Genomic DNA, 13,822 nt, shown 5'->3' on the forward strand with positions numbered 1-13,822 from the left:
TTCTTAGGCCTGGGGCCAGGGGTGGGTATGCAGAGGTGAGTTGCTCACTTTCTGAGACAAGTGTTTTCCTGAGGCATCTCTTTTGTATGCACAGCATTTGTGCATCTACCTTCACAGATTTTCAGATTAAAGAGTAGCTGGCCCTTAGCACACAGCTCTTTGAAATGGCATGAATATCAATAACCAGAACTAACTTTATTGAGCATCTACTATGTGCTCAGGTGAACTAAGGTCTCTAACTATATTATCTCAATTCGAATCTCGCAATGCACTTGCGAGGTACCTGTCCTAATGAGTGTTCCCCCAAGGAGACCCTGAAACAAGGGCTTGGGTGCAGGGGGTTTATTTGGGAGGTTATCCCAGGAAGCAGGCGTGGGGGAAGGAGGAGAGCAAGACAGGGAGGGGAAAAAGCTAAAGATGGTGCCTCACTGGCAGGAAATCACCGTCGGTGAGGGGCTCAGTCCTGCTGGGGACACCTGGGGGCCAATGTAGAACACGGCTCAGAACTGTCCCATCCTGCGACCCTCTGGGGTATTTATCCAGACCCCTGGTGCCCACTGGTTGAAGGCTGCCCTTGCAAAGGGGCTGAGCAGTACTCTAGAGAAAGCGCAGGGCCACGGGCAGGGAGCCCGCGGCACTGGGGCTAAGGATCCGCATGGAACTGTCCACTCTGCCTTGCTGAAACTAGGGAGCGTCCAGAGCCTGGGGCCTGGCTCGTCACAAGCTGCACAGGAGGAAATTGAGTTTGGAGAGGTTAAGACAACTTACTAAAGGTCACAGCCAGGAGGGGGCAGAGTTCAGATTTAGATTCAGGCTTTCCTAGGTCCTGAGCCTCAGCTGTTGACCATTACCCCAAATGGCCCAAGACAAGTGAAGCTGGAATATACATGTTCACATTTGGTGGCGTGAAGGAGCCGTTGACCATCATCCAACACAGAACGATGATTTACTCAGTTTCCTCTCTGGGGGCCTCTCCACGTTACGCATCCCTCCTCCCGATCCACCCATGTACAGCCCTGCACAGTCAGCCAATCTCTCTCTGTCTTTGAATAAAGTTCCAGAAGGAGATCATGAGCACACAGTGCACAGAGGGATAGACACCACAGCATCGAGTTGCTGGAGGCTGAGCGGCTCTGTAATCCCACCTCTAGCCCAAGGCAGGAATCCTGCCAAGGGCCAAGAGCAAAGAACTGGGCCTGGAAGTCTGCATGGTGGAATGTGCCCCTTGGCAGGGCTCCAGGGTCCACTCTCAGATACCTGGCCGTCATTCGTAAGAGAGAATGTAGCCTCCACCTTGCTCCTCGTCTCCACATTGCTCCTAGTCCACTTTGGGAAGTTTTTTTTTTTTTTTTTTTTAAGATTTTATTAATTTATTTGACAGAGAGAGACACAGCGAGAGAGGGAACACAAGCAGGGGGAGTGGGAGAGGGAGAAGCAGGCTTCCCGCGGAGCAGGGAGCCCAACGCGGGGCTCGATCCCAGGACCCTGGGACCATGACCTGAGCCGAAGGCAGGCTTAACCGACTGAGCCACCGAGGCACCCCTGGGAAGTCACTTTCATTTCACAGTCCTTCAAAGATCTACAGGCACCATTTATACTTTTCCACACTGTTTCTTCCAGACGAAATGCTGCCCAGTTCTTCTGGCATTCCTCAGAGAATGTGATCTCCTGACTCCTCTTCCTTCCCTACACACTCTCGTCCAGTGGCACTCAACCACAGCCCACGGGGTACTGTGAACCTTTACGCCTCTGCTGCTCAATGTCTGTCATGGTGCAGACACCCTGTTTTTGCTCTGCTGTGTCGTCAGGAGCACTGGCTGCCTGAGGGCACAGGACAGGTCAAGGCACAACCTGCAGCCATACGTGTTGGAAGACGTGGGGACTCTGCTAAGGGGTCCACAGGAGAGTGGGGTCGGGGCAGTGAACAAATCCAGGCACACGATGAGCCAGTGCTAAAAGGGACAAGAACAGGGGCGCCTGGGTGGCTCAGTCGTTAAGCATCTGCCTTCAGCTCGGATCACGATCCCGGGGTCCTGGGATCGAGCCCCGCATCGGGCTCCCTGCTCGGCGGGAAGCCTGCTTCTCCCTCTCCCACTCCCCCTGCTTGTGTTCCCTCTCTCGCTGTGTCTCTCTCTGTCAAATAAATAAATAAAATCTTAAAAAATAAATAAATAAAAGGGACAAGAGCAGCCAGATAAACCTGCTCGGGTCATGATCCGGGGGTCCTGGGGTGGAGCCCCGCGTCGGGCTCCTCACTTAGCGGGAAGCCGGCTTCTCCCTCTGCCTCTGCCCCTCCCCCTGCTCGTGCTCTCTCTCTCAAATAAATAAATAATATCTTTAAAAAAATGTGAATCTAGGTTTGAGGATGACAGATAAAGTGACGTTAGCTTCATCACACTTTCTTCCGGTTGTGTATTCTGGAGGAAGTTTGGATTCATGTAGTTAAAAAGTTTGTGGTTCTAAGGCACTGACGCTTTAGGATTGCTTGTCACTGCCACCATAACCTACCCCATCCTGACAGATAACATCTGCAGAGCGCCATTTGTCCTTAAAGCTTATTTTCAGTATTTGAAAGTAAGTTGTGACCAGAGAAATATCCAGAACCTTTGCTGGTCTTTAAGCTTAGTGCCCACAACTTCAGTGAGTAATGAAGATGTGGTCCGATTAGCAGAGAAGACAAGACTGAGGCAGAGTGAAAACTTTTGAACACTGAATGCACACACTATCACCCGTGCATGCAGACAGACAGACAGACACAGGGAGAGAAATGAGGGAGGAAGGAAGGAGATATGCAGAGAACGCTTTAGCGAGAATAGCTAAGACGCCATGAGCAAACGCTACTTACCAGAACACTGAAGTCCATTGCCTTTATATCCCTGCTTGCATTTACACTTGAAGGATCCTTGGGTATTGAGGCAATTGGCGTAGAGGCTGCACGTATGGGTATTCACGGCACATTCGTTTATATCTAAAAATGTGAACGTTCCCGTGAACAACTTTGTGGCAGCAGGGCTTGCTAAAAGACTATCCCTTACTTACTGTAAGACTACCACTTGAGCAAATCCAGGGCCAACCACTCAACACTGCCAAACCTACCGAGTGGGGCCTGAGAAGTGAGAGGTGTTCAAAACGCCCGACGCCTTGGCCCAGAGCCCGGCCTTTGCCTGACACCAGCACATGCAGTGCTGGGGGGCTCCCTGCAGCCCGCCGCCCCCACGGCATCTCGACTACTCATCAACACTACCGAAATCTGTAAGACGTTCGGGTTTTTTCTTAATTTTTTCATCCGTCTAATTCAGAATTAAATAACAGTACCAGAAAATAAATTCTACACGTGGAAGGGCTTGGGACTCCTAACCAACAAAAGATAAGGGGGCGCCTGGGTGGCTCAGTGGGTGAAGCGTCTGCCTTCAGCTCGGGTCATGGTCTCGGGGTCCTGGGATCCCTGCTCGTTGGGGACTCTGCTTCTCCCTCTCCCTCTGCCTCTCCCTCTCTCCCCCCCTTTTGCTCTTTTTCTCTGAAAAAAAAAAAAAAATCTAAAAAAAAAAAAAAAAAGGATAAGGTGGGCTATGAACCGTTGACATCATCTGAATTCATCAGCATTTTGTTCAAAGGCTGCCAGGAGCAGGGTCAGGCTGGTCTGAGCTCGTCTGCTGGATGGAGACCAGGAAAGTTTGCCGAATCCTACCCGAGTGAGAAGTTCATTAGCCAGAAGCTCTTCTCCATCTCACCCGCTCTCCACGCTTTGGGAGACATACGCACACACAAAATAGTCCATTGTTTTTAATTTAGCCACCAAAGGAGCTCAGATGCTGATCTTAATCACTTAGAATCACCAGATGTGTTTCTCTTGGAAGCTCTCCATGTGCATTCCTGCCCTGTCCAGTGGAACATCCTAGGTATCAGCGAACAGGCTTCTTCTCCCGGATGGGTCTGCAGCAGGGCCTGGGGGCCGAGCCCACAAGAAACATGGATTTTATGAGCCTGTGTAGGCCAGCCTTTGTGTTTAAAAAGATCTGAGTGAAGAGCTGTGGAGGCTTCACGAGATGGTTCAAAACCCTGGAACCAACCGTTGCCACAACATGGTTTCGCAGGACATGTCCTGGGATGCTCTGGATGGAGGGTTGAGAGAAATCCTACTTTCCCCCCAGCCCATTAGCGTTCCCCGTCGTACACACGTTTGCTCCACATTTTACATGAAGAGGCATCTACAGGGAGCCTGCATCTCCCTTCACGGTAGGGCAGGCCCCGTCCTGCGTTACATCAAGGGCAATGTGAGTGCGTCCCAGGGCTCCCAAACACCCCCCTTCACTTGCTCATTCAGTCTTGGAATCCCTTCACTGAAGACCAAAATATTTTATTTCACACTGAGGCACAGAATCTTATCAGAGTAGCTTCGGTGACCCGGAAAGGGCATATTTTAGGGGATTTGGACCTTGAACCATGACAGGGCCGAACGAGGAAAGAGCACGCACCTTCATCTCCCTCACACATTTTTCTAAAGCCTGCCCTGAAGGACACTGTTATGAACAGATCACTGAGATCAAGATCAAACAGACCTTTTTATTCTTCCTTTTGTGCTTTATTGTTCCCATTTTTAGATATGTATCCGGGGAATCAAACGTTAAAAAGAAAACCAACCGAATTTTCAACAAATCCACAAAAATCATCTCTAGATATTTGAGGTATTTCCACAAAGCAGAACTATATCCCCGACAGCCCCTTACTTTAGACTTTTACTGACCCGGCTTCACCTAATTCCTCTCACCAGAGTTCCCTAAAAGCCAGAAACAAACAAACAAACAAAAAAGTGACCTCTTCTGTATTGTCCAAGTGGTCAGTACAGTAGATTGTTCAACTACTAGACTGAATTGACATCCAAATACCTGTAGACAAAGCCTATAGGTTTGGCAGGGAGAGGGCAAAAGGAAAATGTGCCACCGACTCTTACCTACGCAGTCATATCGGCCCCTGACATATTTCAGTTCGAAACCAACATGACATTTGCAGTAGTAGCTGCCGAACGTGTTCACACATCTTCGATTATAAGGGCAGACAGCTTTACCGGAGGCACATTCGTCGATGTCTGGGAGGTAGAACCAGAAGGTGTCAGTGATAGCAAGAGAAGCGCTCTCCCTCCAAAACACACACACATGCACATGCGCACACACACATACACAGTTTCTCTGGTGGAAAACTCTGATTATTCTGCTGCCTACATCACGCCCCCCGGGGAAGTGTTCTAGACGCCCTCAGCACACTCACAGCTCCTCCTTTATGTGTTTCCGTCACGTTGTACATATCATTTTCGAGACATCAACTCACTGTCTTGTCGCTACTCACATCCCCATCTCTCCTGGGGCAGGAAGTGGATGTCTGGCACTTGGCACAAAGACATGACATGCTGTTGTTGATGGAATTATTTCTCTGGCTATGTGTATTGTATGGCGTATACAACTTTTGAAAACCGAGTCAGGTAAGTACATGTTAAGCAAACCGGATACACACTTTCGATGTTGTCTTCTACAGAAGAATTATTTCATCGGTCAGCTCCCCCAAGGCTCCCACGATACTGACCCAAATACCAGAGACATGGTTTCCTACAACTGCACTTAAACACAGATTGTGGGTCAAGTGTAATGATGCTGTGATGCAACTTGGGCAGACAAGAGGCTTCCCTGCTTTCCTTGAGAGTCAGGTTACTGAGGGGCTGGCAGCTATGCTGACCCAAATACCCAGACTCGGGCTTTGCTTTTACTTTAAAATGATAAATCGAATACACGTTTTATGTTGTTAATTTGGACCTGTGGTTAAACATGCAAGTTGGTGCTGTTCTTATTGTTCTCTTTGCATTCTTAAAATACTAAATATGTGTTGGGTTGACCAAAATAATTTTTCAGGGACCACTTTCGTGTAGATCATCTTTCCCTTCAATAAAAATGACACCCTTCAAATCGGAGCTGGGTAAAAATTGGCTTCAGTTTGGTCAAGAACGAGCCTTGTCATATAAATCTAATTTCACCGAGGAATGCTAAACCCTGTGAATCTAATTAAATCTGATTACTCTCAAAGAGCAGGGCCAAAATTTTAATTGTACAGGGATTTTTTTTAAAAGTATTTCACTGATTTAGGACCTATTTGGCTGAACTTTCTAAATGCAGCTTATCAAGGTATGAACATTTGGGATAAATAAACGTCCAGCGCTGAGAAATGTTTCTACTTCAGTAAACGGGTAAGAATATTAAATTGCACAGATATTTGCTTATTTAAATAAAAAAGATCAACAACTCGTTCAACATTCTGATTTGGTTTGATATCCCTTATTAATGCTATGTGCTCACTTGCATGTAAGTACAGAAGGATGAGTATATACAGTTTGGTTACTGAACATAATTCCGACCCACAAGGGAACTAAGGCCGAAAGTGTTGCATCAGTCACTGAGGGCGCCCTGTGGGGTGCCCCACCCATCGCCCTTGGCATTCAGTGTGTCCGTACCTGCCTAAGGCTGCACCCTGTGGCATCCTGCAGTGACCCTCATCCAGGCTGGGCTGGGTGTGCCGGGGAGTCAAGGTTCCAGAGCAGTGTCCCTCCCCCAGTCAGTAAAGAACAGGACTTGGTGCTTAAATCCCCAGCACCCTTGACCCAGGAGGAAAACTTGGAAGCAGCTTCCCCTGTCTCCTAGAGGGGCACAGATGCTTAACCTGCTCCTTGAACTCAGCCTGCGCTGGGGCCTTCCCTCACCTCCTCCTCAACCAGCATTCCCTGGGATCACCTCCCAAATCAACTACTTGCTCAGGGTTAGCTTCTGCGGGGCCCAAAACTAAGATACAAAATAAGACAGGGGAGAGCAAGAGGCAAAGTTCTAATCCATTGATTTGATTAAATTCAAAGCTATAAATGAGGGCTCTATCTCAAACCGAAATGTTTTGGAATACTTTAGAGCAACCTTTAAAGACAATGGGAAGCTGGTTACTTGCTAACTTAAACAACGTCAAAAGGATATACTATTCTCAATAGTCTTAGATCTAAAAACGAAAAATACATAAATACATTTTTGTAGGAAAATATTAGCTGGAACCCAAAATGGAGCCCAATGGCCCTTGGGGTTTCATTCACTGAATGACAGTAAGTAGCAGGTTTCTATGGTAATTGAAGTGAAACATGCAGGGTAAATATACTAAAATAAAATTACCTTTATCCTTTTTCCACTAGGGCATTAGACAATCCCAAAGTAACAGAGAAGTGTTTTTTCTAGCATCCCAAAGTGTGTCTAGAGTCTATGTGGCCAGTCGGCTCAGAAATGGGCAGAAATCTCTACTTTCAGTCTAGTCAACAAGCAGATTGTGCTGAATGACAGAGAAGGAATTCAGTAGAGGGGGAAGGAGGAGGAATGGAGGCGAGCCGGGCTGCCCTACCTATACAGACTCTCCCATTGGGGGCCAGGCGCAAGCCCGAGGACGGACACAGACAGCGCGGCCCCTCCTCCGTGTCTTCGCAGGCGTACTGGCAGCTCGTCACGGCACACGTCCTGGAGTCTGAAAACGTACGCAAGCGTTAGCCTTCTCCTCCCGAGCCGATAAAAAGCCCTCAGTGAGAAAGGATCTCTGCGTTCTAGGACATTCGGTGTCATATATGGGATGTATTACAGGATGAGCATCAATCACTGTCTGAGGCCCAAATGGGTCTGGGCAAGGGTGGTGTCTTGGTGGCGCCACGGTCTCTTCTGTGGGCCAGTGTGTTAAATTTGCCTGTCTTTAGGTCGGGCAGGCACCCCTTGGTTACCAAAGGCTGCATCCTCTCTCCTCTTGTACATTCTCTCATCACGCCTTTATGTCAGCCGGCTGGCCTCTCTAGGCGGAAATGCAACCTCTGATGGAGATGATCAATCTGAGTCGTCAGGGGGACAAAATCCATTCTACAGATCTCTCCATACATACCCAGCCTCAACGAGAGCCACTCAAGTCACGAGACCTGGTCATTTCCATGCCTGTATTAAAACGTGGCAAATATGACTGACTGGCTACCCCAAAGCCATCCTGGACCCCTTTTCCTCTCGCCACTCCCATCACTGAGGCTGGAAAGCCAGTTACTTGTCTTCATCCCAGCTTCCCTTGCAGCAATGATGGGTGGCCATAGGACCCAGCTGTGGCCAAAGAGACATAAAGATAAGTCTGCTGGAGGGAGCGGGGCTTCTGGAAAAGATGCTGCTGCATGATGAAAGGGACAAGAGTGAAAGAGTCATTCATTCACTGGCATCACTCCTCTCCCCTTTGTCAGGCCTCCCTTAAATGTATGTGTGATGTCTGGAGCTGGGGCAGCCATCTTGTGACTATGAGGTCACAGGCATGAGAATAAAATCAGTACCCTGAAAATGGCAGAGAGTGAGTCCTTGCTGAGCTGTTCTGGAACTGCCTGCCTCCAGCTTTTTAGGTAAATGAGATAATTTAGGTGGATTTTTCTGTCACTTGTTGCTAAACACAACTTATCTCACAAAAATGCATTTCCTTAGCAGGAGTCTACTATATATGGATCACAGGTGTCTCCAACAGGGAAGTGCAGTGAATACGCTCCCTTTATCCAGTGCCATCCATAATATGCCGATCACCCAGCGGGACAAAAGAAACTGCCAGGAACCAAGTGAAATAAAATCAGGAGAGGGGTCCGGGGCTCCCTGGATGCTTTGAGCTCTAAACAGGGAGGCCCGAGCAACCCTTTCACGTACAGAAATAGACAAAGAAGGTACACACATCAAGGTAATAGATACAGACATCAAGGTAATATAACAAACACCTACCAGTGATAACATTTCCCCTTTATTCTCTTTTCTCTTTAGTTGCCTTCTTTTAAAATTAGTCTTCAACATTTACCTAATCCTGTCCTTCCATTTGGGAAAACATACCTTTTTTGGCACTGACTGGGCTTTCATGGAATGTTTCAAAACATCCATTAGCATAGATCTTTTTAAAAATGTTAAGCGATCACTATAAAAGCCTAGATAGTGGTTCCTGTGATGGGGTATGGAGGGGCGGGTTCTGGTAAAATTCCCCTTGGTAGTGGTTACATGGGTGCTCGCCTTATAAGAATTCATTCAACTACATATTATGTTATATATAACATCATATATATTATATACATATTTGTCTCTTAATTTATAACAATCAGGATTTTTTAAAAAGACTTCGAGTGTCTGCTTTATCTCTTAAGGCTTCTTGCCAACAGAGGATCTAGGTGACTGGTGGTGTTGGGGCCCTTTGCCAAGGACGGAAAACACAAGGACAAGCCAGGGGGGCAGCAAACCATGCACTAGCCAAGACTGTGTAACTGTCGCAAAGTCCCAGATGGGCTAGGGAGTCCATAACTCTGTAACCCTAGGAAGCTAGCAGCAGCCATAAGCTTCCAGGTTTGGTGGGGGCTACGGTACAAAGGAAAGAGAGATGGGAGGGGGGAAGAGGGGAGGAAGGGAGACAGGCAGGGAGGATGGGTTTGCCTTTCAGCTGCAATATTAAACCTGATTCGCTCTGGATAAATGAGTGGGTATACTCTTACCTCCCACGGGACATAGGTTTCTCTTTATCACAGAAGGGCTTTTCTTTTTCGGGAACGTGAATCAGAATGTTATTTCCAACGAGAGTCACTAATCTTTGAGCATGGGGCAAGGGGCGTGAGAAAGGCAGCTGGTGGGAAGAATTGATGTCCCAAGATGGAATTTAAACGTTATCACCTCCCTAAAACAACATGCTTATTTTCATGAAGAAACCCCATACGCGCTGCATATACAGAGAGATAGAATTTATTTTTCTCCCCAATTAGCCTCTTTCTTTAAAAAGCAGCTATCCAGAATAGGCAAATCCAGAGAGACAGAAAGCAGATTAGTGGATGAGGTGGGGGGGGGGGGGCTGGCGAGGAAGAATGGGGAGTGATTGGTAATGGGCACAGGGTTTTCTTTTGGGGTGATGACGATGTTCTAGAATTAGACAGTCGTGACAGTTGTACAGCATTGTAAGTGTACTAAATGCCACTGAATTGTACAGTTGAAAATGGTGAATTTCATGTTATATTTATTTTACCATGATTTAAAAAAAAAAAATCTAGTCTATGACAAACATCTAGTCTACGGCAAACATCTAGTCTCAAAGGATGAGCGTGAGCAGCCTGGCCATTGGAACTTACTCGCACATGTGGCATCTGGCATGAGCATGTGGCCGCCGAGGCAAAAGCACTTGTAGCTCCCGTGCGTATTCACACACCGGTGTTGGCACGGCCGGGGTTTTACTCCACACTCGTTTACATCTGCAGGGGGCAGGCAGAACATGAAGAGAGGCTAACTGGATCAGGAAACATCAAGATGGAGAGTTGGATTGGCTTCCCTGGATCCCACCGGTGGGGGTGGGTACACAGGGCAATGACTCACCTCTTCTCCAATCATCAGTAAAACCCCATTCTGAAGGACTAATGACGATGTGGGGGCAAACAGGACAATCATGCACCGGCGGAGGGGAGGCAAATGGGCACAACCACTTTGGAAAACTCTTTGGCAGAATCTACTGTAGCTAGAGACACGGATACCCATGACCTAGCAATTCCACTCCTGACTAGATCCCCAACGGCAATGTGGATGTGTGCCCACCAAGAAAACACGTACTAAAATGATCACAGTAGCAGTATTCTTAATAGCCCCAAGCTGGAAAGAACCCAAACATCTCCCAACAGAGGGCAGGAGAGATGACTTGTATACTCGTGCAAAGGAATACTACACAGCAATGAGGCTGAACACACTATAGCTCCAAGGCACAACGGATGAAGCTCACAACCACGAGAGTGAGCGGAAGAAGCTGGAGACAAAGGAGTACGTTAAAAATCAGGCAAGGGGCGGGCGCCTGGGTGGCTCAGATGGTTGAGCGTCTGCCTTCGGCTCAGGTCATGATCCCAGGGTCCTGGGATCGAGTCCCACATCGGGCTCCCTGCTCCTTGGGAGCCTGCTTCTCCCTCTGCCTCTCTCTCTCTCTCTCTCTCTCTCTGTCTGTCTCTCATGAATAAATAAATAAAATCTTTAAAAAAAAAAAATCAGGCAAGGGGCGCCTGGCTGGCTCAGTCAGTGGAGCATGCAACTCTCGATCTCGGGGTTGTGAGTTTGAGCCCCACATTGGGTGTACGGATTACTTAAAAATAAAATCTTAAAAAAAAAAAAAAAAAAAGCCAGGCACAGGGGCACCTGGGTGGTTCGGTCAGTTAAGTGTCTGCCTTCCGCTCAGGTCATGATCCCAGGGTCCTGGGATGGAGCCCCATGTCGGGGAGTCTGCTTCTCCCTCTGCCCCTCTCCCCATTCATGCTCTCTCAAATAAATAAATTAAATCTTAAAAAAAAAGTCAGGCACAACTAATTTGTGGTGTAAAAGGTCAAGATAGAGCTCCTTGGGGGTGGGGGGCAAGTCACTGGAGGGGAGCAGGAGGGGTCTCCAGGAAGGCTACTGAGTTTCTGTTTCTTGGTTATGTGTGGATGGATTTGAAAATTCATTGAGCAGTACACTGTTGATATATGCACAATTCTGTGTGTATAATACTAGAATAAAAGGCTAGAAATATAATTTAGATACTTTAGCCTTTAGTACTGTCCCAGGCTGCCTATGACAGGTGCCCACAGCAATGCCTCCTTTCAGTTGTTCCTGTTTTGGGCAGCCCCACACCGACTAACTTGTGTTGGCTCACACCCTTCCAGAGGGAGCCCTGACAGGCAGCTATCGGTGGTGAGGCTGTAGGACACCATTTAAGCCTGGGAGGCTACGCTCTCAATGCCAATAATGGTTATCTCCAGGGGCTAAGACTGGGGGTGACTTTCTTCTCTGTGTGTCTCAGTGTTTCCTAAAAAGAATTTAAATACTAAGAATGAATGACTTTTTGGGGCACCTGCATGGCTCAGTCAGTTGGGCGTCTGCCTTCGGTTCAGGTCATGATCTCAGGGTCCTGGGATCAAGCCCCACATGGGGCTCCCGCTCAGGCTGAGTCGGCTTCTCCCTCTGCCCCTGCCCACCCACTCAGGTGCTCTCTATCTCTCTCAAATAAATAAAAATATATTTTTTTAAATTTTATTCATTTATTTGACAGAGGGAGAGCGCATACAAACGGGGGAGGGACAGAGGCAGAGGGAGAAGCAGGCTCCCTGCTGAGACAGGGGAGCCCAACAAGGGACTCAATCCCAGGCCCCCGGGATCTTGATCTGAGCCGAAGGCAGACGCCCAACTGACTGAGCCACCCAGGTGCCCAAATAAATAAAATCTTTAAAAAAAAAGCGATCATGGGTAGAGGAGCTTATCTTTGGAAATGTGGTCAGTGTGGGTACCTCATGGCTTAACTCCTTCAAGGAAGATACAGAAAGGAGAAAAGAGTCAAATTCTGTGTAAGACCAAAATTCAGCAGGGAAACAGGCCAAGCGTACCCTTGAAAATAGAGGAATGGCTGCTTTCGCCTCTGACAAGAACCTTGTACAGGAATTTTCTGACGTCTTAGTGGGACATTTGAAAGCTCTTCGTCCATTGCTTATCCCCTCTACTCTACCTTCTCCTGCATGGGTTCTAACCCCTTCAAAAGGGGGAACTGGAAAAAGCGAATTGGACATTGATGGGAAATCCAGGAATACCCCATCCCTTGGCCCTAACTCAGAGGTGACTCATTCGTCGTGTGGAAGAAGGATTTGGGGGGAAAGACACCACAGGGGAGGGCTGAGGCCTGTCACCATTAATGGATAAGGACTTTGATCATGCCACCCGGGGGCCAGGAAAGCTGCGGGAGGAAACAGAAAGTCCCGAAACTGAGCCAACTAGACCACTCCCTCGACACTAATATTTTACCGGGAATTGAAAACCAGCATGAAAAATATCTTCTCTCTTCCAAACCTCTGCAGAAGATATGTTGGTACAGAATCCAGGACGATACAGAGAAACAGGTTTTCTGGTGTGAATCCCCTCTGGTAAGGGACGTGCTGGGTCATTACTTAGGAGAGCACAATCCTTGATGCGCCTCAGTCAAGCAGGTGGGTGAGGTTCTCAGAAGCACCTTAGGGTGCTGGCCTCTTCTGGTGGTGGGACAGCAGAGACTCAGAGAGTCCCCTCTGAGCTGCAGGGCTGGTAGCTATTTCAGTGTATGCGGCCAACCTCGGGGCTTGGCAGTGAGGCCTGGGGGTGGCACAGTGGAGTGGCTGCCTGCCCATCTCTGGGACTCCATCCTTCCCTCCAGAAGCCCGGCAGCCCCAAGGACAGCTGAACTTGATGGGCTGCTCTCAGCTCAACTGCATTATTGGACTGTGGACACTTAATTACAGCAGGCTTCTTCATGCCCGGGTCTCTTGGCCTCAGCCAAGAGTCAGACCATTCTCTGGGTCAGACCATTCTCTGCGGTGGGGGCCGCCCTGCGCACTGTAGGAGGCTGAGCAGCCTCCCTGGGCTCCAACCACCGGATGCCAGGAGCACCCCCAAACGTCTTCAGACCTTGCCAGATGTCCCCTGGGGTAAGGTTCCCAGATTGAGCAAACAGAAATACGGGATGCCCAGTTAAATTTTAATTTTAGATAATTAACTGATACTTTTTTAGTAGACGTGTGTCTCGTGCAGTATTTAAGACCTACGCACTCTATAAAATTATCTGCTGTTTCTCTGCAATTTAAATCAGAACTTGAGATCTATATTTTATCTGGCAACTCTTTCTGGGGAATAAAATTGCCCAAGTTGAGAACCACTGTGCTCAACAGTATAAATACACTCTTCAATATCTTCGGATAAACAGCTTATGATAAGTCCTAAAGTACGTTTTAAAATATGTCAATTATAAT

General features: G+C 47.9%; 1 protein-coding gene across 2 annotated transcripts in view; it reads right to left on the reverse strand.

Moving 5' to 3' along the window:
- The window catches only part of EGFL6 (EGF like domain multiple 6), a 60,130-nt gene that overhangs the window by 20,075 nt on the left and 26,233 nt on the right, over nucleotides 1-13,822 (reverse strand). For both annotated transcript variants that reach the window (XM_025857505.2, XM_073902211.1), the window contains exons 4-7: nucleotides 10,172-10,291; nucleotides 7,417-7,536; nucleotides 4,952-5,086; nucleotides 2,846-2,968 (exon numbers count right to left, since the gene is read on the reverse strand). In XM_025857505.2, coding sequence (XP_025713290.2) covers nucleotides 2,846-2,968; nucleotides 4,952-5,086; nucleotides 7,417-7,536; nucleotides 10,172-10,291 — 498 coding nt within the window. The remainder of the gene's footprint in view (nucleotides 1-2,845; nucleotides 2,969-4,951; nucleotides 5,087-7,416; nucleotides 7,537-10,171; nucleotides 10,292-13,822) is intronic.

The sequence above is a fragment of the Callorhinus ursinus genome, unplaced genomic scaffold, assembly GCF_003265705.2.
Source record: "Callorhinus ursinus isolate GAN/ISIS: 27379988/994484 unplaced genomic scaffold, GSC_fseal_2.0 scaffold16, whole genome shotgun sequence".
Classification (NCBI taxonomy): Eukaryota; Metazoa; Chordata; class Mammalia; order Carnivora; family Otariidae; genus Callorhinus; species Callorhinus ursinus.